General features: G+C 38.2%; 1 protein-coding gene across 19 annotated transcripts in view; it reads left to right on the top strand.

The window, feature by feature from the left end:
- LOC103543242 (ankyrin repeat and SOCS box protein 12) overlaps nucleotides 1–24,163 on the top strand; it is a 183,578-nt gene that overhangs the window by 53,364 nt on the left and 106,051 nt on the right. For 9 of the 19 annotated variants that reach the window (XR_011536118.1, XR_011536120.1, XR_011536117.1 and 6 more), the window contains exons 2-8: nucleotides 8,540–8,662; nucleotides 11,371–11,533; nucleotides 12,807–12,964; nucleotides 15,979–16,107; nucleotides 17,655–17,789; nucleotides 20,757–20,889; nucleotides 22,215–22,324. Coding sequence is in view for 8 of the 19 variants with exons in the window: in XM_070605634.1 (XP_070461735.1) it covers nucleotides 8,540–8,662; nucleotides 11,371–11,533; nucleotides 12,807–12,964; nucleotides 15,979–16,107; nucleotides 17,655–17,789; nucleotides 20,757–20,889; nucleotides 22,215–22,324 (951 nt within the window). In the remaining 11 variants the exon portion in view is untranslated. The remainder of the gene's footprint in view (nucleotides 1–8,539; nucleotides 8,663–11,370; nucleotides 11,534–12,806; nucleotides 12,965–15,978; nucleotides 16,108–17,654; nucleotides 17,790–20,756; nucleotides 20,890–22,214; nucleotides 22,325–24,163) is intronic. The other 10 variants (XR_011536121.1, XR_011536122.1, XM_070605636.1 and 7 more) reach the window with 4 other exon arrangements.

Here is a 24,163-nt window from a genome sequence, read left to right as displayed (position 1 = left end):
CATTTCTGATTTTGTTTATTTGTTTGTTATTTATTTCTCCTCTCTTTTTTTATTAGTGAGTCTGGCTAAGGGTTTGCAGTTTTGTTTATCTTCTCAAAGAACCAGCTCTTAGTTTCATTGATCCTTTTAATTGTTGTTCTTGTCTCTATTTCATTTATTTTTACTCTAATTTTCATGATTTCTCTCTTTCTACTGACTTTGAGCTTTGTTTCTTCTTTGTTTTCTAGTTCTTTTAGGTGTATTTTAGGATTACTTATTTGAGATTTTTCTTCTTTGTTGAGGTAGGTCTGTATTGCTATAAATTTCCCTCTTAGTTCCACTTTTGGTGCATCCAATGAGTTGGTATATTGTTTTCATTTTCATTTGCCTCCAGGTATTTTATGGTTTCTCCTTTGATTTCTTCATTGATGCACTGGGTGTTCAGTAGCCTATTGTTTAGTCTCCACATATTTGTGACTTTCCCAGCTTTTTTCTTGTATTTGATTTCTAGTTTCATAGCATTGTGGTTGGAAAAGATGCTTGATATGATTTAAATCTTACTAAATTTATTGAGGCTTGCCTTGTTTCCCAAAATATTGTCTATGTTTGAGAATGATCCATGTGCACTTGAGAAGAACGTGTATTCTGCTGTTTTTGGATGAAAGCTTCTCTCTCTCTATATACATATATTAAGTCCATCTGATCTAGTGTTTCATTTAAAGCTGCTCTCTCCTCCTTTCCTTTCTGTCTGGATGATATATCCATTGACATAAGTGGGGTGTTGATGTCCTCTACTATTATTGTGTTGCTCTCAATTTCTCCCTTTGGGTCTGTTAATAGGTGCTTTATATACTTTGATGTTCCTGTGTTAGGTGCATATATGTTAATAAGTGCCATGTCTTCTTGGTGGAATGTCCCTTTTATCAGTATATATTGCCCATCTTTGTCTCTCATTATCTTTTTTATCTTGAAGTCTGCTTTGTTTGATATAAGTATGTCTACACCTACTTTTCTTGCATGCCCTTTGCTTAGACTATCTTCTGTCACTTTACTCTGAGTCTTTGTCTTTAGAGATGTGTTTCCTGGAGGCAGTATATTTTTGAGTCTTGTTTTTTAATCCATTTAGCCACATTGTTTCTTTTTATTTGTGAATTCAATCCATTTACATTTAGAGTGATTACTGATACATGAGGGCTTAATATTGCCATTTTATCTCTTGTTTTCCGGTTGTTCTATATTTCCATTGTTTTTTTTTCCCTTGTATTTCTGAGTGCCATTTCAGTTTGGTGGTTTTCTGTGATATTTTTCACAATTTTTTCTCTATTAATGGTTTGTGACTCTGCTCTGATTTTTTGTATTGTGGTTACCCTGAGGTTTGTATAAAAGATCTCATAGATGACATTATCTATTTTCTGATATCCTCTGTGTCCATTAGCCTAAGCTGGTTCCATCCCTTTTCTCTTCTGCTTTTATGTTTTGTTGTCAAAAATTATTCTTTTTTTGTGTTGTGACTAAACTGAAGTGTTTCTTTTTGATGCTTTCTTTCCCTTTATCTTTTATGTTATAATTAAATGTTTGCTGATGTATTCTGATAGCTGCAATTTTGTGATTTTGTGTGTCTTTATCTCCTTGCTCAAGCTTTGTAAACCTTTTCTTTTTCATTTCACATAGGAGGGCTCTCTTCATCATGTCTTGTAAGTCAGGTCTAGTGGCAATGAACTCCCTCAGCTTTTGTGTATCTGTGAAAGGCTTTATTTCTCTGTTATATCTGAAGGATAATTTTTTTGGATAGAGTATTCTTGGCTGATAGTTTTTGTATTTCACTATTTTCAATATATCATTTCATTTTCTCCTACCCTTAAGGTTTCTGCTGAGAAATCCACTGAAAACCTGATGGGGGTTCTTTTGAAGGTTATTTTCTTCTCTCTTGCCACCTTTAATATTTTTTACTTGTCATTGACTTTTGACAGTTTTATGTGCCTTGAGAAGGTGTTTTTGCATTGGTATAATTAGGAGTTCGATTAGCTTCATGTACCTGTATGTCTAGTTTCCTCCCCAGGTTTGGTAAGTTCTCAGGTATTATTTCTTTGAACAAGCCCTGTGCTCCTTTCTCCCCCTCTTCTCTGTCTGGGATTCCTACACTTCTTGTGTTACTTTTCCTAATTTAGTCAGATGTTTCTCCAAAAATTTCCTCATTTATTTTAATCTTAATTCTCTGCTTCACCTAAAGCATTTCAAGATTTCTATCTTCGAGGTCACTAATTCTCTCCTCCATAAAGTCTACTCTATTTTTAATACTTCCTACATTTTTCTATCTCGTTAATTGTGTTTTTCATTTCCAGAATTTCTGTTTCGTTTTTTGGGGGGGCTTCAATTTATTTGGTGAAGTGTTCCTTCTGTTCATTAATTTCATTCTTGAGCTCGTTGAACCATCCTTCTGAGTTTTCTTGTAACTCATTGAGTTTCTTTGTGAGAGCTATTTTGAATTCTCTGTCAGTTAGATTGTAGTCTTCTGTGACTCAAGTTCAGCTTCTCACAGTTGCCATTTTCTTTCTGTTCTGCAGTGTTACTGTAGTACTTGTTAGTGTTTCATTTATTGATCCTCTGCTGATGCATTTTTGGTAGTAATCACCTTTTCTTATTTGGGTGTGGCTTTGGTTACTTTTGTTCTGGTCACCTGCATCTCATGTTCCTCTACTAGCAGTCTGTGGCCTTCGATGCTGCTGTCCCATGCACCACCTGCACTGCTGTTCCTGGGTTGTCTTGAGGTGCTAGTTGCACCACTGTCAGCCATTCTGGATTCATGGGTGTCACTGTCACTGGCAGTGACTTGGGAACACAGAGATTTGTGTACTGCCCCCACTGCTGATGGATCTGGTGTCAGGGGTTGCCACCACTGGGGTCTGGGACACTGGTTCTCTGGTGGTTCCTGATGCTTCTGGTCTCAGATTCCACCTGCCAATGTTGGGGGAAGCAGGGGATATTTTTTTTGTTCTTGGCCCATCTGCTCATAGTTTTGCCATTTGGCTGCTCTGCATTTACACATGCCAGGCAACAGCCACACGGTGGGCAGGTCACACTCCTGTAAGCATGGCTACCACCTGATGGGGCACCTTTGCAGGGGCCAGGCCACCATGCTCAGTGGGCTATTCGTGTTCATGCGGGCGGGGCTGCCACCTAGGCATGGCACCTTTGCGTGGCCTGAGTTGCCACCACTTGGTGGGGAGCATTCATGTGGACAGGATCATCGTGGCATGGTGGGCGCCTCCGCAGGCTGGGCTACTGCCATTTCACAAATATTCATGTGTGAGCTCAGCTGCCTCTGCCTCCACTCACGGTTGCATTCAGTGCTGGGTAAGGATCTGTGACCTGGATTGCTGCCACTGGGGAGAGGGAGAGAGAGGGGATCACTATCCACTGCTTCCCAGGGATCTTGTCTACCTACCTTCATAGTATAGCTGCATGAATCTCTCAGGCATCCTGTTGTGCTGTGTAGAGAATCCTCTTTTGGTTAATGGGTGTTCATTTAGTTGTAAATTAGAAGGGAGAGACAAAGGGAACATCTCACTCTGCCACGCTGGTGACATCACTCCCATTCTTGAGATAAATTGTACTTGATCAAATGTGTCTTTTAAAATATTCTGTTGACCCATTAGCTAATATTTTATTTGGAAATTTTTTTCATCTACATTTCATAAATGAAATGAGTCTAAATTTTCTTTTCTTATACTCATCTACTTGGTTTTAGAATCAGGATTACACTAGGCTCATAAAATAGACTGAGTAAACATCATTCTTTTTCCAATGACTGGAAACAATTCGATAAGGTAGTTATTAACTGTTTCTTGGAAGTTTCGTAGAATTCACCTATAAAATTATTGAGGCCTGAGGATTTTTGGTAGGGAAAATCTTTGGATACCATAGCAATTTTATATATCCTTGGAATTTTTTTCACTTCATGTAAATTTTCCTATTTATTAGCATATTGTTCATAACACTCTCACTTAAAAAATTTTTTGGTTACCTTATCTTCCCTTTTTAATTCTGCATTTTGTTTATTTTCCCTTTTTTTCTGATCAGTCTCGTCAAAGATATATCTATTACCTTTGTAAAGAATCAAATTCTAGTTTTGTTCGTCTTTTCTGTTGGGGTTTTTGGTGTGTGTATGTGTGGGGGAAGATTCTCTGCTTATTAATTTCTGTTTTTTGTCTTCCTTGTTTCTTTATTCTTCTGCTTTTTTCATTTCATTGAATTTTTAGTTTATTTTTGCCCTTTATCATTTCATGATAAATTACTTAAAGCGATACATTTACTTCTTAGTTCTGCTTGAGCTGTGTCCCACAGATTTTCATTCATGCTGTTTTTATCATTCACTTTTAAATATTTCTCAATTTTATTTATGATTTCCTTTTAACCCAAGATTAACTTAATAATATGCTATTTGGTTTCTGAATGTGTGCTAATTTTGGCTATTATTTTGTTATTAACTTCTAATTTCATCGTATTATGTTTGAGGAATGTAGACTGTGTGATATTGAGCCGTTTGAATTTATTAAGGCTTCCTTTACAGCCATTCTCATGGTTTCTCTTTGGAAGTGTTCTTTTTGGTTTCTTGAACAGTTCTATGTTCTCTATTTGTTCGATATAGAGTTCTACTCTGTATTTCTAATACCTTGAGCTTTTTTAAAATATTTAAAATTTATTTTAATTTTTTTTTTTTGAGGAAGATTCGCCCTGAGCTAACTTCTGCCAATCCTCCTCTTTTTACTGAGGAAGACTGGCCCTCAGCTAACATCCATGCCCATCTTCCTCTACTTTTATATGTGGGATGCCTGCCACAGCATGGCTTGACAAGTGGTATGTAGGTCCACACCCGGGATCCAAACCAACAAACCCCAGTTGACCAGAGCAGGATGTGCGAACTTAACCGCTGCGTCACTGGGCCGGCCCCTAGCTTGAGCTTTTTAGTTGTACTGTGCAAGTGTTCTGTATCTCTACTTGTTTTTGTTTTTTGTTCTTTTTGTCTGCTTGATCTATCAATTTCTAACTAGAGTGTTAAAATATCCATGTGTTCTTTTTCTTGCTGCAGTTTTGCTACAAGCGAGCACATCAAGCAGGATATATTTTGATACTGAATTGTAAAATTCCTATATGTCTATGATGTGTATATCTTCTCATCTTATTGTTCTTTGCCACTTAATTCTATTTTGTCAGATATTGAGAATGCTACCCCAGGTTTGTTTGGGTTCATATTTGCCTAGTATATGTTTTCTATCCTTTTATTTTCAACTTCTTTATGTCTGTTTATTTTACATGTATTTCTTCTAGACTAAATATTGTTGAGTCTTTCATTTTATTTATTTTTTATTTTTATTTTTTTTGGATGTACATCATATTTCAAATTCTGTATACATTACATCATGTTCACCACTCGAACACTAATTATAGTGCATCCCCTCACATGTGACCCTAATCACCCCTTTTGCCCTCCCCCCTTCCCCAGTGGTAACCACTAGTCCAATCTCCAATGCTATGTGGTTTTTTTTTTTGTCATTTTTATCATCTACATATGAGTGAGATCATATGGTATTTGACTTTCTCCCTCTGACTTATTTCACTCAGCATAATACCCTCAAGGTCCATCCATGTTGTCACAAATGGCTGGATTTCGTCCTTTCTTATGGCTGAGTAGTAGTCCATCGTGTATAAATACCACATCTTCTTTATCCATTCGTCCCTTGATGGGCACCTAGGTTGCTTCCAAGTCTTGGCTATTGTGTATAATGCCGCAATGAACATAGAAGTGCAAGTATCTTTATGCCTTTGTGTTTTCAAGTTCTTTGGATGAATACCCAGCAGTGGAATAGCTGGATCATATGGTAGATCTATCCTTAATTTTCTGAGGATACTCCATACTGCTTTCCATAGTGGCTGCACCAGTTTGCACTGCCACCGGCAGTGAACAAGGGTTCTCTTCTCTCCACACCCTCTCCAACATTTGTTGTTTCCTGTCTTGTTAATTATAGCCATTCTGACCGGAGTGAGGTGATACCTCATTGTAGTTTTGATTTGCGTTTCCCTGATAGCTAATGATGTTGAGCATCTTTTCATATGCCTATCTCCCAATTGTTAGGTTGTCTTTTCATTTTGTTGATGGTTTCCTTTGCTGTGCAGAAGCTTTTTGGTTTGATGTAGTCCCATTTGTTCATTTTTTCTTTTGTTTCCTTGCCCAGTCAGACATGGGACTTGAAAATATGCTGCTCAGACCAATGTCATAGAGTCTACTGCCTATGTTTTCTTCTAGAAGTCTCATGGTTTCGGGTCTTATATTCAAGTCTTTAATCCTTATTGAGTTAATTTTTGTGCATAGTGTAAGGGAATGGTCTAATTTCATCCTTTTGCATGTGGCTGTCCAGTTTTCCCAACACCATTTATTGAAGAGACTCTCCTTTCTCCATCGTATGCTCTTGGCTCCCTTGTCAAATATTAGCTGTCCATAAACGTGTAGGTTTACTTCTGTGCTCTCAATTTTGTTCCATTGATCTGTGTGTCTGTTTTTGTGCCAGTACCATGCTGTTTTGGTTACTATGGCTTTGTAGTATAATTTGAAATCGGGGAGTGTGATACCTCCAGCTTTGTTCTTTTTTCTCAGGAATCCTTTGGCTATTCGGGGTCTTTTGTTGTTCCATATAAATTTTAGGATTCTGTGTTCTATTTCTGTAAAAATGTTGTTTGAACTTTGATAGGGATTGCGTTGAATCTATAGATTGCTTTAGGAAGTATGGACATTTTAACAATGTTAATTCTTCCAATCCAAGACCATGGAATATCTTTCCATTTCTTTCTGTCTTCTTTGATTTCTTTCGACAATGTCTTATAAATTCTTAGAAACATACAACCTTCCAAAACTGGACCAAGAAGATGTAGAAAATTTGAATAGACTGATCACCAGTAAGGAGGTCAAAACAGCGATTAAAAACCTCCCAAAAAATAAAAGCCCAGGACCAGATGGCTTCCCTGGTGAATTCTACCAAACATTCAAAGAAGACCTAATACCTATCCTCCTCAAACTCTTCCAAAAAATTGAAGAGGAGGGGAGGCTTCCTAACTCCTTCTACGAAGCAAACATTATCCTCATACCAAAACCAGACAAGGACAACACAAAAAAAGAAAATTACAGGCCAATATCACTGATGAACATCCATGCAAAAATACACAACAAAATAGTAGCAAATCGAATACAACAATACATTAAAAAGATCATACATCATGATCAAGTGGGTTTCATTCCGGGGATGCAGGGATGGTTCAACACCTGCAAATCTATCAACGTGATACACCACATTAACAAAATGAAGAATAAAAATCACATGATCATCTCAATAGATGCAGAGAAAGCATTTGACAAGATACAGCATCCATTTATGATAAAAACTCTAAATAAAATGGGTATAGAAGGAAAATACCTCAACATAATAAAGGCCATATATGACAAACCCACAGCAAATATCATTCTCAATGGAGAAACACTGAAAGCTATCCCTCTAAGAACAGGAACCAGACAAGGATGCCCACTGTCACCACTCTTATTTAACATAGTATTGGAAGTCCTAACCAGAGCAATCAGGCAAGAAAAAGAAATAAAAGGGATCCACATTGGAAAAGAAGAAGTGAAACTATCACTCTTTGCAGACAACATGATTTTATATTTAGAAAACCCTAAACAATACACTAAAAAACTTTTAGAAATAATAAAGGAATACAGTCAAGTTGCGGGACACAAAATCAATGTACAAAAATCAGTTGCGTTTCTATACACTAACAACGAAGTAGCAGAAAGAGAAATTAAGAATACAATCCCATTTACAATTGCAACAAAAAGAATAAGATACCCAGGAATAAACTTAAAGAAAGAGGTGAAAGATCTGTACACTGAAAACTATAAGAGTCTTTTGTTTTAATCCAGTATGTAAGTCTCTTGTTTAATTGGTAAGCTTAATTCATCTACATTTGTTGTAATTATTCTTACATTGGAACTTACATCTGGCATTTCATTTTATACTTTCCATTTATGGTACTCTCTTTTTGTTTTTTGGGGTTTTTTCCTTTTCTACTTTCCACTGGATAGATCAAGTTTTCTCCTGCTTAATAGCAAGTTATATATTCTATTTTCTTTCCCTTTAAGATCTAAACTCATTTTGTTTACTCCTATTGATTTTTTACACATACAATGACTGCAGCTTCCTCCAACAAGATAAGTACTTCAGCAGGGTCTTATGTCCTGTTTATCTTCCACCCACACCTACCCCATCATGGTAATATCATCCAGAATTTTAATCCTTCCTAGAATCCGTGTTTCCTTCTCACTTTTGTAGTTTCTCCAGGGCTGATTTAGGAAAAGGGAACACAGATCGTACTAGTTTGCAAGCTTGGCAGGAAGTGGAAAGCCTCCAAGAAATTTTGTAGCAAATTAACAGCATTTATATTGCTTTGACTTATCCGACTTTAATCACAGGTGGGGAGTTGATAACTTAATCAGTATTTTTTCCCTAAATAACAGGTAGAAAACGTGAAATTGCTGGATCGTTATGTGGGTAAGAAACCAGCTAATGGGATTCTGTATCTTACTGCAACCCACCTGATCTATGTGGAGGCTTCTGGTGCAGCCCGGAAAGAAACATGGGTATGTTCAAGAGAAGAAATATCAAATGGTCTTGAAGGGTTGTGTATACATGCTTTCTAATATGGTGGTTTCTTGCGATTTCAAGTAACAATTAAATTTCTATAAAACCTTTTCTTCAAAGAACCTATTCTAAGAGTCTTTTTATAGATTCGTTCATATTACTCCTTGTCCCTCAAGTTATCGACTATAGGCATCTTAGTCATTTTAAACTACATGGGACTTTTCCTCAATATTCTTGGGTAGAGTAGTCTCTGTTCATTTTCTGAGCCTAGTTTTTAAGCATCCTAAAGTAATTTAAAACCTTGCTACCCATGAAATGTTGTCCAAATAACTAGCAGCATCTGTATCACCTGGGAGCTTGTTAAAAATGCAGAATCTCAGGCCTAAGATTTTAAATTTCTGTAAAGCTCTCAGGTGGTGCTGATAGCCCATGGACTACACCTTGTGTATTGATGATTTAGACTATCTCTAAGACAGGGTGTGTTTTGTGTGTGTGTGTTTCTTGTTACCCCTTTAAACAATGTTTTCTAATTAGGTTAGCACCCCTAATGTTACTTTATGCCTTCCCTGTCCTAAAGTAGCATCATTCAATCGTACCTTAATTATTACTCAGATTTATGCTTCTGGTATACAGCATAGCATAGTGATTAAGGTCACAGGCTCTAGAGCCAGCCTGTTCAGGGCAAAGTCCCAGCTTCAACATTTACTGCCTTTGTAAGCTTGGGCAACTCATTTGACTTCTGTGTATCTCAATTCCCTCATCTGTAAAATAGGGATAATAATAACACCTTGTTATGAGAATTAAAAGTTAATGTTAAGTATTTAAAACAGTGCCTGGCACATGATAAATACTATTATATAAGTATAAAATAAGTTAAACAATATACATATGGAAGAAGTATTTTAATACATCCTTTTTAAAATAACATGAGCTTTCCCCATATGAGATTGTATCTTACTCCCTTTGGTGCGACGAAAGGAATGCCAAAAGAGGATTCAGGAGACCTAGTGCTAGCTAGACTCAGCTGTGCACTAACTGGCTTTATGACCTCGAGCAAGTGACTCTTGCTCTCTGCGCTTCAATTTCCTCATCTGTAAAACGAGGTGTTTAGATTATATAATTTGTAAGGACTCTTCCATTTCTCACAGTTTAGGAACCAGTTCTTTAGTACTATGTCATGAACCTTTCTCATTTCTACTTGTGTTCATAGACAGCACACATATCCCCAGATTTGTTCCTACTGGGTGTTATTTCAAACCCAGCAGATTAGATCTGCAAGAGAAAACTTATTTTAATTATATTGACATGTCAAAGGAGGCTTATTTACCCAATTAGTGCTATTAATGAAGTTCTTCATAAACTTAGTCTGCTTCACTTGCCCCCTCATCCCAATTCACCAATTTTTTGCCTGGCATCTGATCTTGATGATCAGTGTTTTACTACATAAACACAGATCTCCCATGTTGATCAACAGGGCTTTGATTCTCTTGAAATTTGATATATTGATTCTTATTACATTATCATTTGTGGTCCTTCCAAAGCTGCCATGGCAGGAATTGAGTTTGGCAAAACAATTAAGACAGAAATTAAGATGGACAATCCCTGCTAGGAATGTATAAATGGTTTCCACACCTGCCCTGTTCTTAGATGGTGGATATGATTGAAAGGCTTCCTGGAAGCAATGTTTTTTCTAAATATAGTGGGGCTGGAGCATGGAGTATGTGGAGTGGAGGAAAAGAAAAGACAATGGTGATTGGAAGGCCATTCCAGGCACAGGACAGGGAGTCCAGAGAATGAAAAGAGAATATCCAGGCTCTAGTTGCAGGAAACATCAGAGACACAGATGGTAGGAGAATATCAAAGACTAAAATGTAAAACCATGATTCCATGGCTCTTTGACTCTATAAAGAGAGAATTGTTTTATTTGGATACAGTTTATTTTGCCAGTTCCTTTCCATGCATTTCTTTTTTGCTGGCATCAGCATGGACAGGAGTGGTGAGACTAAAGATTTAATCATCCTTCATTCTTTGCTTTACTGTCACTGGAGTATAAAATGTGGGGGAGAAATTTTCCCTCTAAGATTTCTAATTAAGTCCTAATTCCAGGACTAGAGTTTTTAGAATTCTTGAGAATGAACTCTGGACTTGAAGTTAGACTGCTATGGTTCCAATCCTGTTTGTGCCACTTCTTGGCTGTATGACCCCTGATGAGGAATGCACTTCTCAGAACTTTGGTTTCTTTATTCCTGAAATGGGATGATTATACCTCAAAAGGGTTATTACAGGGATCATAGACCATCTTGCAAACAATAAAGCACAATACCAATTAATAATAATTCTAACTAGTAATTTGGTAGAATGAAAGGAAGTTCTATTTTCCTCTGTGACAATTATTCTGCTATGATTGTAAACTCCAACACAGCATGCTAGAAGTCATCTGTTGTGAGCTGGTTCACCACAAACCTGTTAATCTTATATCCTTAAGAAGAGAGAAGTTTTTTAACAGTGCAGTTTGCTTCTCATTGCTTTACGACTATTTACTTCTGTTTAAGAGAAACCTAGTTATACCTTACAAAAGATGGCTGTACGCCATAGATGTAATCACATCTCTGTCTATGCTGTTATCATTACTGAGACTCAGGCACACTGATAGTGACAGAACTAGTGCATGTCTATGAATTTATTTTGGTTCTTCTCTGTTTTGTAGATTGCACTGCATCACATTGACACTGTGGAGAAGTTGCCTATCACTAGCCTGGGCTGTCCCCTGATTCTCCACTGCAAGAACTTCCGGGTGGCCCACTTTGTCTTAGACTCCGACGTTGTGTGCCATGAGGTTTATATTTCACTGCTCAAGCTTTCTCAGCCAGGTAGTTATGATAGTATTTTTATCTAAAACCATTTTAATTGTTTTTTCCCAGAATCGCATAATGGAAAGATCATGGACTATGAAGTTAAACAGCAGAGTTTGAATCTGGGCTCTGCCACTTACCAGCTGCATGGTATTTAGGCAAATTATATAAACCTCTGAGCTCAGCTTATTCACCTGTAAAAGTAGTGATAGTACAAGCTCCCCACAGGGGTTGTTTTGAGGCTTAAATGCATTTGTGAATTTTACTTTGTACTTGGTTTATAGTAGATGTTTAATAGATGTTTTTTCCTTCTCTCTCCTTCCCTCCTTTTATGCATCAACTTGTAAATTTTTTATCAGTCCAGGAAGGACCGCTACTTTGGAGCAAAATTTGTTTCCTGTTGTCCTGAAATCATTATGTTTGGCCCACTGTTCCAACCCCTACCTTCAGTTCTAACTAGAAGACTTAGGGCAGCTCATCAGACTCCTTAATAATGCACTTATCCATGCCTCCTCCAGCCTCACCCTCTCATCCTCCAACCCTACCTCTAAGTGACTAACCTGTCAGCTTCCTCTGATTTAAGTCTGTGGAATTTCCATGCTCTTATGTTTTCCCTCCCATTTTCTTCCATCCTTTCCTCAGAAGAATTCCTTAGAATTTGCTGTTATTTTATTGACAGAGGTTACTTGTCAGCCAGCCTGATACTTTATAAGTCTCTGGCAGACTCTATTCATCTCTGGAAAAGTTGTTGCCACATAATTTGGTCAAATGAGTTATTGCTTGCATGTTGCATCTTGTGAAGAGAGAAAATGGGGTTGACAGGAAGAAGAGAAGAAATGGCCATTTATCAGCCAGAAGCAGGTATTGGCCTGACAAGTACAATGCAAAAAACACTGTTAATGTTTTGCAGTGTGTTACAACAAACAGTGCAATTATCACATTGAAGCTCAGTTAAAAACTTTTGGTAAGGACTACTTTCCCACATGTGAAACCCTGAAGCTTCAGTTCAGTCCGTGATCCAGCAATTCACAGGAAGCCAGGCAGAATGTTCCTGCTTTGTATTGGTATCACAAAAAATTAAAAACATTTTTAAAAGAAGACTGAAGCAATATACCAGTTCTTATTCCTTACATAAAGTCAACTTGGTACACAAATCATTGTCCTTTTCTGGGGCTGTTTGAGAAACATTCCCTTCGGGAGAAGGAAATCTAGCCTATTTTTTTGTATTATCTCTTGTTCTTTAAGTTTTACTCATTATTACTTTATTTTCATGCCTATCTCTCTTCTCCAGCATTACCCGAAGATCTATATGCTTTTTCTTATAATCCCAAATCCTCAAAAGAGATGAGGGAAAATGGATGGAAAATGATTGACCCAATATCAGACTTTGGGCGTATGGGAATACCCAATAGATACTGGACCATAACAGATGCCAACAAAAACTATGAGGTAATTTTGTCATTGTTGTTTTCCTTTTGGTTCATTTAATTAAAACAGAAGAATATCGGGGCTGGCCCTGTGGCCGAGTGGTTAAGTTCGCGCGCTCCGCTGCAGGCGGCCCAGTGTTTCGTTGGTTCGAATCCTGGGTGCGGACATGGCACTGCTCGTCAGACCACGCTGAGGCAGCGTCCCACATGCCACAACCAGAAGGACCCACAACGAAGAATAGACAACTATGTACTGGGGGGCTTTGGGGAGAAAAAGGAAAAAAAAAAAAATCTTTAAAACAGAAGAATATCAGAAAACAAGGTTTTGAAAAAAGAAGAAATCTCTCATAATCTCTCCTTTTCATTCAACATTCAGCCATTCAATGAGCATTTATGAAGTACCCACTGCACTCAAGATGCTGAGTCAGAGTTCTCATAGTCTAAATCATAGGGTGCTATGGGAGCATAGATGAGTATGTGGAATTCAGACTGGAAAGCCAGAAACAGCTTGATGCTTTGGTGAATAGCATGAAGAAGGAAATCTGTCCTAATTTATATAGAGAGAGAAGGAAGTAGGTTAGGAAGTAAAGCCAGATCATGAAGGGCTTCTTGGCAAAATTAAGGAATTTGAACATTATCCTGAAGACAGTTAGGAGCCACTAGAGTATTTTAAGCTGGAAAGGAATGTGGGTATATTTGTATTGTAGAAAATAACTTTGGTATTGGTGTGGAGAATTGGTTTGCTGTAGCTAAGAATGCAGGAGAATGATTTGAGAAATGATGAGAACCTGAACCAACGCAATGACTATGGATGGGGAGGAGATGGTTTTAAGAGATATTTAGGTGGTAGAATTGCCAAAACCTGGTGACAGATTAATGTGGCTAGGAGAAAAAGGGAAGTTTAGTATGCATCCCAGGTTTCCTGGTTTCTGGCTTAGCTGCCCAAGTGGGTAATGGATATGTTAGCCAAGATGTAAGGGGCACAGGAAGAGGGAATGTCAGTGTCTTCAGTTTTAGACTTGAGTTCAAGTTGATTAAAAAGATACCAAATATTTGATATCAAGCGTTTGAGTCTGGATCTCAAGAAAGAGCTCTGGGAATGTGTTGGGGGTCCCCAAGACCATCTCTCAGGTTCAGTGATTCACTAGGAGAACTCACAGGACTTGGCATAAAGTTGTACTTGTGGCTGTGATTTATTACAGTGAAAAGATACAAAGCAAAATCAGCAAAGGGAAAAGGGGCAAAGTCCGGAGAAAACCGGACGCAAGCTTCAGAGCCCTCTGCCAGTGGAGTAACATAGGACGTGCTTAATTCCTCTAGCAACAAGTTGTGACAACATGTGGAAAATGTTGTCTACTAGGGAAGCTCATTGGAGAATCAGTGCCCAGGATTTTTATTGGGGGCTGGTCACATAGGCACTCTGCCTAGTGTGTACCAAAGTTCCAGATGACCAGAAGGAAAGCAGGTGTTCAGAATAAATCACATTATTTGCACAAAAAGTTGAGGCACAATGAGTTACTCTTACCAGTTAGGGAATGGTGGGAACCCTCAAAAATCCAAGATCCAAAACACCAGCCAAGGGCCAACTTTGCAAGCAGACCTTTCTAAGGATGGCAGTCAGGCCTGCTATGATAACTTTTCTGCATAGGGAGTCATTGGTGTTTAAGTGGTATCTCTGAATTATTGGATCTTTATTTCCAGGTTTTACTGTCATCAAAAGACAGCCATTGTAATGGCTTTCTGGTAACACAGTTTGAATAGCCACTAGATATGAGGGTTGATGAGCTGTCATTTAGCAGGACCAACTGTGAGGTAGCTTGTTAGCATCAGACTTGACAGGAATGAGTAGAGACAAGGTGAATTCTTTCCAGTTCAAATATGTGTCTAAGTCCCCCAAGTGAGGTCTGATATATCTCTGTTGGCATCTTGGATGCACATAGCCTTCTGAGTTTAAAAGGAAGCTCCATGTATTTCTCTTTGTATGACCAGCTTGGCCAAAGTCTAAGCCAAGTAAGGGGATGGGTAGAGAACGTTATCTTTTTCAAATGTTTGGTGTTCTTAGGACATTGACACTTTTTTCTTTTCTTTTTTCTTTTTTTTTTTTTTTTTGCTGAGGAAGATTTGCCCTGAGCTAACATCTGTTGCCAATTTTCCTCTTTTTGTACGTGAGCCACTGCCACAGCATGGCCACAGAGGAGTGGTGTAGGTTTGCCCCAGGGAACTGAATCTGGGCTGCCAAAGCAAAGCGCGCTGAACTTAACCACTAGGCCACCAGAGCTGGCCTCTGAGGACATTGACTTTAGTGAGTTATGTAGAGCATTCTTGATCTGATCCACCTCTAATATTTTTTGCCTATTCACTTTTTTATTTGATCCATCATCAAATGTTTAAGAGTGTTCTTTACTTATTGGAGTGATTAGAAATATTTTGGCAATGTTAAGTCCATACTGTTATAATATTTTGTCATTATCTCTTTGGAAAGATAGATTTTGATAACCACTAAAAGCTGATAAATTTAAGAAACTGTATCAGTCTTTTTATAGAGTAAGTAACAACTAAAATGTCAATACCTCCACCTCTAGACTAGTATTTTAAATATCCTCAGGATGTGCATACTTGAAACCCAGTATGCATTTTAAGAAAGATTAATCATGTTTCCTCCTTCTCCACCTCTGCCTTACGTTTGAGTCTATTTGTTTTAATTTACTTGTTTGCAATATACATTGTTAATTCTGATAGGCAAGTGTAGGAATTTCAGAGTAAGGATAGACATATGTTTCTACTTATAATGTTAGTTATTCTAAAGGTATATTTTGTTCTTGTATGTCTCACTATTTTCCTTTCTAGGAAATAGTACCATGCTTAGAAAATCTTTTATGCATCAAGGATATTTTGTTCCTGTTTCTGAGGAATGGATGATTCTAAATGATAAATACCAGACAGCTAATGTTTGAGTGATTGCTATTCTAACCTGTTGCTGGCAAGTGAAAAATGTAAAAAAAAATGAGTTTAAAAAGTGAGTTTATTTTCTTTTAGATATGCAGTACCTACCCTCCTGAAATAGTGGTTCCTAAATCTGTTACCTTGGGAACGGTGGTTGGAAGTTCGAAGTTCAGAAGTAAAGAACGTGTACCTGTGCTCTCCTACCTCTACAAAGAGAACAATGTGAGTTGAGCAGACTTCTCTTATGAGAACTAAACCTGGCTCTAGAAGACCTGGGTTTAAGTCCCACCACTGCCACTTCCTAGCTGTGTGACCTCAAGCAAGTTACTTCTCTGAACTGTAGTACTTCTGAGGGTTTTTAACTGGGTCATGTGACGGAAAAATATATGTGGACTTTGTAAATTGGGAAGTATTGTGCAGATGCGAAGTGACATTTTTAGTGTGCTCATTTGTTTCTTTCCTTCTCTGCAGGCTCCAGCTTGATGGGAAGTTGTTGAATGAAAGGGAACTAGTTGTATGAGAAGATATTTGAGGACTGTAGCTTCCCACTAGAACACAGATGTCCTTGATTCTTTCTCACTACTTTTCATATAATTTAAGGAAGTAGTGAAAAGCACTTAGCTCTTCTATTTGAGTCCCCTTCCATAGGAAAGGATAACTTCCATAGGATAGTTCTTGCCTGTTGTGGTCACTCTGAGATCTGGAGTTAGACAAACAGTCAAGTTCTCAAGGAAACTATTCAAGTGCTAAAGAGTAGTGGGTGTCCTTGTGTCAAACTATCAAAGTAAGCAGACTCCTTAAAAACCACAGCAAAGTGTAATGCAGTCCATTAACTAATCATTACCAGACATACCTGCTAAATAGCTATGTTGTTTTTATATTGAAATGGCTTGAAACAAACCAGCCCTCCAATTTGCTATTAACTCTGGAAATGGGTGAACCCTGTTCTCTTTAGACACTCTAGATCTTTGCTCTGTCTTGAATTCTCCTGCCACTGCAAGCCTCTGGTTTATATGGGAGATATTACTGGGACTATAAAAAGTGGGGCAGTTTTTATGGCTGAGTAGTCCCATTTGCAACAACACGGATAGACCTTGAGGGTATGATGTTAAGTGAAATAAGCCAGACAGAGAAAGACAAATACTGCATTATTTCACTCATATGTGGAAAATAACAAATACGTGGATAAAGAGAACAGATTAGTGGTTGCCAGAGGGGAATGGAGTTGGGAGGTGGGCAAAAGGGATAAAGGAACACATACATATGGTGATGGATAAAAATTAGACTACTGGGGGTGCGCATGATGAAGTGTATTCAGGAATTGATAAACAATAATGTACACCTGAAATTACACAGTGTTATAAACCATTATAATCCCAATAAAATTACTTGAAAGAAAAAAGCAGAGCAGTTTCAGAAAAATACTAGCCTAATACTTATTGAGAATAGAATTTTATTAAGGAAACATTCAAGATATGATTTTCTGGTAGTCTGTATTTGCCAAGACTGGGTTGGGAATCTTAGCCAGGTAGAAAATAAAAAAAGAGTATTCTGAGCAGCAGTTTGTGGTAATACAGCCAACATGCCGGAGGGAGGCAGGAGGGTGCCCCAATGTCAGTGGAATGGCTGGGCTTCAGAGCCACATCTCTCTTTGATGCACTGTCCTGAATTGGTGTATCCTCTTCCTCTGCTCATTGAACCTGGGATCAATGAGGAATTGTGACCATCTTTGCTTATGATCACTCAACTGACACGTTTTTTCCTTACAGGCTGCCATTTGCCGCTGTAGCCAGCCTCTGTCTGGATTTAACACTCGCTGCATAGATGATGAGCTCTTGCTAGAGGCCATTAGCCAAACAAACCCAGGGGGCCAGTTTATGTATGTTGTAGACACAAGACCAAAGGTATCTATTCTTCAATGACCTCTTTGATGTTCCTACTTCACTCATCTTGCAATCCCCCTCCCCACATGTTGAGCTTTACAGTGTTATTGGGAAAGTTAGGTTTGTGTTATATGGGCTTATAGTGTAAAATCATTTGAGCAAGCCATTTGGAGCTCATTTTATTGTAGACTGTCACTGTAAAGCAAGACTGTGAGCAGGTACTTTGAACAACCTACCTTTGCCGCCTCCTGAATTTGTGATATCTGAATTGAATGACCTGGAGGCTCTTTGACATTCCCTCATCTTTTTCGCTAAATCTGTTCCTTAATCAGAATTTTCAGTATTCCTCTTCTGTGGTCTAAATCTACTATCAGAGAGAGCACTTCAACTTAACACTGGAAACTTATTAATATGAACATATCTTTCTGTACATAATGTATTAAACCACAGTGGGTTAATAATACTTTCGTGTGTCCTAAAGGAGCAGGGCTCACAAATGTGACTGCTATATGATTAACAAAAATTCTTTGGCTTATATGGCACTAATTTTTTAGCACACAGCACTATTTGCTGATTAATTTTTTCATAGTTCAATGAAGTGCAGTGTAAATCTTGGTCCTAGAAAAGAAAAGACCAGGAAAGTAATTTTGCCATGGATTTTGGCAGTGGACATGGGCCTAGTGAAATCCTTTGATCTTTCCAAAAGCCAAAAGCTGCGTGATTTGTTACAATGTGTTTTGCCAGGCTGACCCTTTCAAAGGTGAATGTCACAGAAAGGAGGGTCCTCAGATCAACCTAAGTATCAGCCTAAACACACTGCATTAATTCCTTGACCTTCAACATTTTGTTTAGCTCTATAAGGGATTGTAGAAGAATTAATTGTGCCCCATGAGAGCAAGTAAAGGACAGATTACCTTTTCTTGAAGGTTGTCCTTTTCACAAAGAGCCCCAAAAAGAAATAATTTTGCTTCTACTTTGATGTGTGGAGTATGGCAGACTAGGAAGTTTCATTGCTGACTAGTGATTGCTAAATTGGTGATTTAGATCTAAGCCTAAGCCAGGTTGTTGTGGCTTCAGAGTTGAGTAATTGGATGCACACAAAACCAGATAGTGGCCTTAGACAACTCTCTGCCCCATTTTGGGGATCTTGCACTGGCTGTTCTTCAGAGCTACCTAGGACTGACTGGGCTCAAGAGAGAAAATAACTTCCCTTTCTGCTCAGGCACCATCCTTCAGTTTCTCAGAAGTTTACTGACTTGCTTCAACTGTACCTATATCTCACATTCTGGGATTGGAAAGAGTAATCAAATCTGTATCTTTCATCAAGATTAAATAATCTTAAAATGGTAAAGAGAAAGAAACCAAGCTTTTGAACAACCGAAAGGATTGGTGCTTTTGTCCAAACCCAAGACCAAAAGCCCTCTTTAACAGGTCCCTTTTTCCTTTCTCAGAAGGCCTAGAAATATCTAGCAACTTCCCTCTTCTGGATGCTTAGATCTATACTTTTAGTAGAAACTGTACTGTAGTGAAAAAATTACAATCTTGGAAGCCAGACAAACCTGAGGTCAGATCCTTCCTTTAGCCCTTATCCATATGATCCTGGTTGAAATTAGTTTATCTCTCTGAGCCTGTGTTCTTATAGGAATAATCATAGTACCTATCTGGAGGGACTGTAGTGAGGATTTAAATGAGATAGTGTATATAAAGGATCTATCACAGTGTCTGGCATATACTAGGGGCTCAATAAATATTATATGTCTTCCCTACTTGAACACTGGGCTGCTACTATGTAGCTGTTCCTCAGATCTGCCAAACATATTCTCAAAGAGTGTGTACTAGTATGATATAACCAACTGTCTGCAGTAGCTGGCTTTTCTAGTGCTGCCCAGACCTGGGTAGGGACTACTGTAATTACTGTTTTGTTTTCTGAAGCATCCATCAATCACAGCAAACTTCCTTGCTACTAGGTGGCTGTTGCTTATACCTCCACAGATGTTCCTTTGACGTGTGTCATTAATTTAATGAAAGCTCAGTGACATTGTGTGGTAAGATATCAAAATTACCATCACGTTTCTCCCTTTAACAAGTACTTACATTCTAAACAGAATATGTTGACACTTAGACTTCTTTCCTATGCATATGTAAACGTGAATAGTTTGTGCTTTTGAGGTTTTAATGGCGTTCTTTTCTATTAATACAAAAACCACACCCTGTCCACATACATGCTCCTCCTGCCTTCTGAAATGTACAATACTGGAAGATGAGAAAACAGGCCCAGACAACAGAAAATCATTTAATTAGTAACAGGGTTATCATCCTAGAAGGTATCTTGGCTACTTTCTAGTTATTGTATTAATATCTCCTTTCTGCAAGTCTCATTTACTTTCCATCCCTCCCAGCATTCTTCATATGACCTAGAAATACTCTGATTACCACAAGCTGACCATAGCATTAAAAACAGCTCTTGGTAGTTCCATTTCAATTTTATCAGTGAGTAAAAGTCATTTATCTCATGCAATTATGTTTTAGACATTTTTCTAGAATAGCTATTTAAATTAATTGGCCCTGAAGATCTTAGACTTCTTTCTAGAGCCTCTCAGTTCTAAAGATTTTTGAACTTTCACATGTTTCTCAGTATAATGCCTTTTTAGCTGAGAAAACATTTGTTTGTGATAGGAAGCTCAAAATTATTTCAGTTCTTCAGATCAGATATCTTTACAGCTACCATATCTTTCAATCTCTTAATCAGGGTTTTAGTAATAAAACAAAAACACTAAATCTCTCTCTTTCCCTATACTACTGTGCTATTTAAGATACCTGATCTAAAAATCAGTGAAATTCTCTCCATTCCAGAATGTGCCCTGTCTGATTTACCTTCTTTTTAAATGGGTAAGATTTAAAACTGTTTAGAATGAGGCATTGAGATTGCTGAACGCTGTTCTTTCATCATCTGCTCTATCTGCTCTACTATGTTCTCAACTATTGCAGTTGAATGCCATAGCCAACCGAGCAGCTGGGAAGGGGTATGAAAACGAAGACAACTATGCCAACATTCGCTTCAGGTTCATGGGCATTGAGAACATCCACGTGATGCGGAGCAGCCTGCAGAAACTCTTGGAAGGTACAGGGATTTCACCTTGGCTAGGCCAGAGGCCATAGCTTTGCATTATTATATACGCAAAAAGCATGCCTGATTGGGGGTAGACCATAAAAGCAACCAGGTGAGCAGAGTCAATAGGTGATAAGGTTTTTACTATATAGTATGAACCCAACTTACACAGTACTGAATTATAGCAGTGGTGGTCTGGCAGAGGAACCAAGATGTTCAGCTTCATAACTCAGTGGAGTCCATCTGGGTTTAGTTGCTGTTGAAATCATTTCTCTCTATAGAATTACAGAGGCTGTTGTTCAGGGGTGAGTAGATCAACATAAGTATAAATGAATTTGGGATTCATTTCATCATCCTCAAGGTAAGAAGTCACCTCATTTAATGTGCTATAAGGAGTCAGTCTGATTTCATCACTGTACTGGTAAAAGGGGTGAATTTAGACTTTAAAGGAATAAAGCTGATATCAGATAAGTTGGGTCATTTGTCATCACTGCAAGATAATTGGAGTCAGAATGGGATAAAAATGAGATTGGGGCCTTATAAGACTCTTGAGTCTAGAACATTTCTTCGAAAGCCACTACCCAGGATTCCATGAAGTGGTATGTCAACTCAGGAGGAAATAGTGAAAACCTGCCTTCTTTAGTGAACTCCCTGTTATTCCTCTATTCTTCAGTTTTGTAATTATGCTGTCTGCTAGGACCTCTCCCTGACATGACCCTTATCAGATCCTGTCTCCTCAGTCTTGCATCCCTTTTAGGATATTAGTGTTCCTCTTCCTTGGGTTTCTTCCGCCTTTCTTTTTGTCCCAGATTATTCTATAGTACTATGGAAGAAGGGGACTTTTTACAGATTTTTGAAACAAAAGATTGCCCTCTGCTGGATAACCAGTACAAAGTGTATTAAATTAACTGGAATGTTTTTTTCAACCTGTTGAGACAGCACAGGGCTGTAGGGAAGTGGTGGGGGTGTGGGAGTAGAGACAGATGTTGATGGTCTGGGTGGAATTAGGATGGGAATCAAATGTGTTTTCCAATCAAAGGAAATGTGAGTGTTTTCCTGTGGATGCTGACTCAGTCTTCTGACTCTCTTCTTCAGAGATTTCTGTGGGTGTGGGGGTGGGTTCTACAACTCAAGAAAGCAGAGACCCAAGCTGGGAGATATGGTAGGCTCTAGCCCTAGTCCTGTCCCTGACTCACTGTGTGGTTTCCAACTAATCATTTGTCCTTTCTGTGCCTCAGCTTCCTCATTTACGAAATGGGGATCCACTTTGTCTCCTTTCTTGGTGAATAAACTGAGGTAATTGTAAATTTCAATCTTTGCTTCCTTTTCTACCTTAGTTTGTGAATTGAAAACTCCAACAATGAGTGAATTTCTTAGCGGCCTGGAGAGCTCAGGGTGGTTGAGACACATTAAAGCTATTATGGATGCTGGAATTTTCATTGCAAAGGTAATAATCAGGACTTTTAAGAACTTGCACTGACTTTAATTATGGGATCTCTTGAAGTAGCAGTGTATCATGGTGGAAATATTGTTGTAAAGAAACCTAGTTTCTAGATTCATCTCTGCCACTAATTCACTCTCTGCCTTGATAAATCTCTTCCCTTCTCTGGATCTTAGTTTCTCTATACGTAAAACAAGGTGGTTGGACTAGAATCTAATGGTATAACTTTTGGGGGACCCAGAGATCTCTGAGAATATGACGGACTCTCTCCCCCTGGAAAACTGTACATAAGGCTATACATACAAAAAATGGACCTTAATTTCAGGGGGCCCACAGACCTCTGGACTTCAGGTTAAAAACTTTTAGATGATCTCTAATGGTCCTTCCAGCTCAAATACTCTCTGATGTATTTTTGTGTTGATTCCGAGGTATCAAGAGGAAGTAAAAGTGGGTGTAAAATAAATGAAGAGCTTGTGTATCTATGGGTTTTCAAAGCTCTGAGTATAAAGCAGAACTTTTTGACTTCTTTGTATAGGTCTGCCTCTGAATGCAGCCTAAGCAGGCTTCATTTATGCTGACTCACTTATTTTCTGACTGCTAGAACACTGTCCTCTGTATCATTTGCTAGGTGATGTAAAAAATAAAGAAATTTAGAATGCACATTTTCCCATTTTGAAGTTTTGTTGATATCAATATTCCTACATGACAACTCTCCCTTTTCACCCCACCCCCATTAAAAGTAGAGAAAAGGAGACAATGACTTTTCACTCCTCTGCTGTCATTTTCTCGGTTGAAGGTAATAAATTATATAGCCTCTAGCTTAAAAGATTTGAACAGTGTGTATAATTAACTGACTTAAATATCCAGCCCTAGTGCTTTTCACTTTCCTAGTCCTAGTGCCTACATTTTTCATTGTAATATGTTTATTAATGTTTACTATATGATCCACTTGGTTGTTTCAAGCCCACTGTTCTAACCATCCTTCATACTGTTCCTTTTTTACATCTCCTACACCCATACATCTATATTCCCTTTATGAAACTAACGTCATTAGCCCAAAGAGAGTGAGGATCTAGAAGAGGGGTATATTTTATCCCTCAGTACAACTTCATAAATATCAGTTGAATTAAAATGAATGAATGGAAAAGATAGGCTTGGGATTGTACAGTTACCCTGTGCTCCCCATCTCCATCACCACCTATCCAGTATTCCAAGCTTGAAAACTCAGTCAGCCTTGAATTCTTTCTCTTTCTCTCCATCTGGCGATTGCCCAGTCCTACCAGTTCTACCTCAAAAGTGTTTCTCCAATCTGTCCTTTCTTTCCAGCCTCTACTGCTACTTCCCTAGTTAAGATATTCATCATCCCTTGCCTAAAGTACTATAGTAACTTCCTAACTGGCTTACTTATCTCTAGTAGTTCTCCCCAGTTTGGCCACCAAATTGCTTCTAAACTCCTTTCTTGAGCACATGTGATAATGTTACTTTAAGCTCAAAATCCTCCATTGGCTCCCTGTTGTCTATAAGACCCTGGCAAAAGTGAACTTCTTGTTCTCAAAAACACTATAGTACCCCTCCCTCTCTCTCTTTCTTTCTCATTATCTTTATTTTATTTTTTCTCATTATCAAAGTTATCCATGTTCATTATCAAGGAAGTAAACATTTCAGAAATGTATAACATAAAATGTAAGCGTCCACTGTAGTTTGTCCCACAACACACACATCACTTTTAATAGTTTAATGTGTATGCCTCTAGATCATCACTGTCTACTTGAACTTTCTATGAGGATGGAAATGTTCTAGATGTGTACTAATACAATAGCCACTAGCCACATGTGGCAGTTGGAC

This window comes from Equus przewalskii, chromosome X (assembly GCF_037783145.1).
Source record: "Equus przewalskii isolate Varuska chromosome X, EquPr2, whole genome shotgun sequence".
NCBI lineage: Eukaryota > Metazoa > Chordata > Mammalia > Perissodactyla > Equidae > Equus > Equus przewalskii.
The sequence above is the reverse complement of the archived record's forward strand: the minus strand, read 5'-3'. Positions and strand labels throughout refer to the sequence as shown.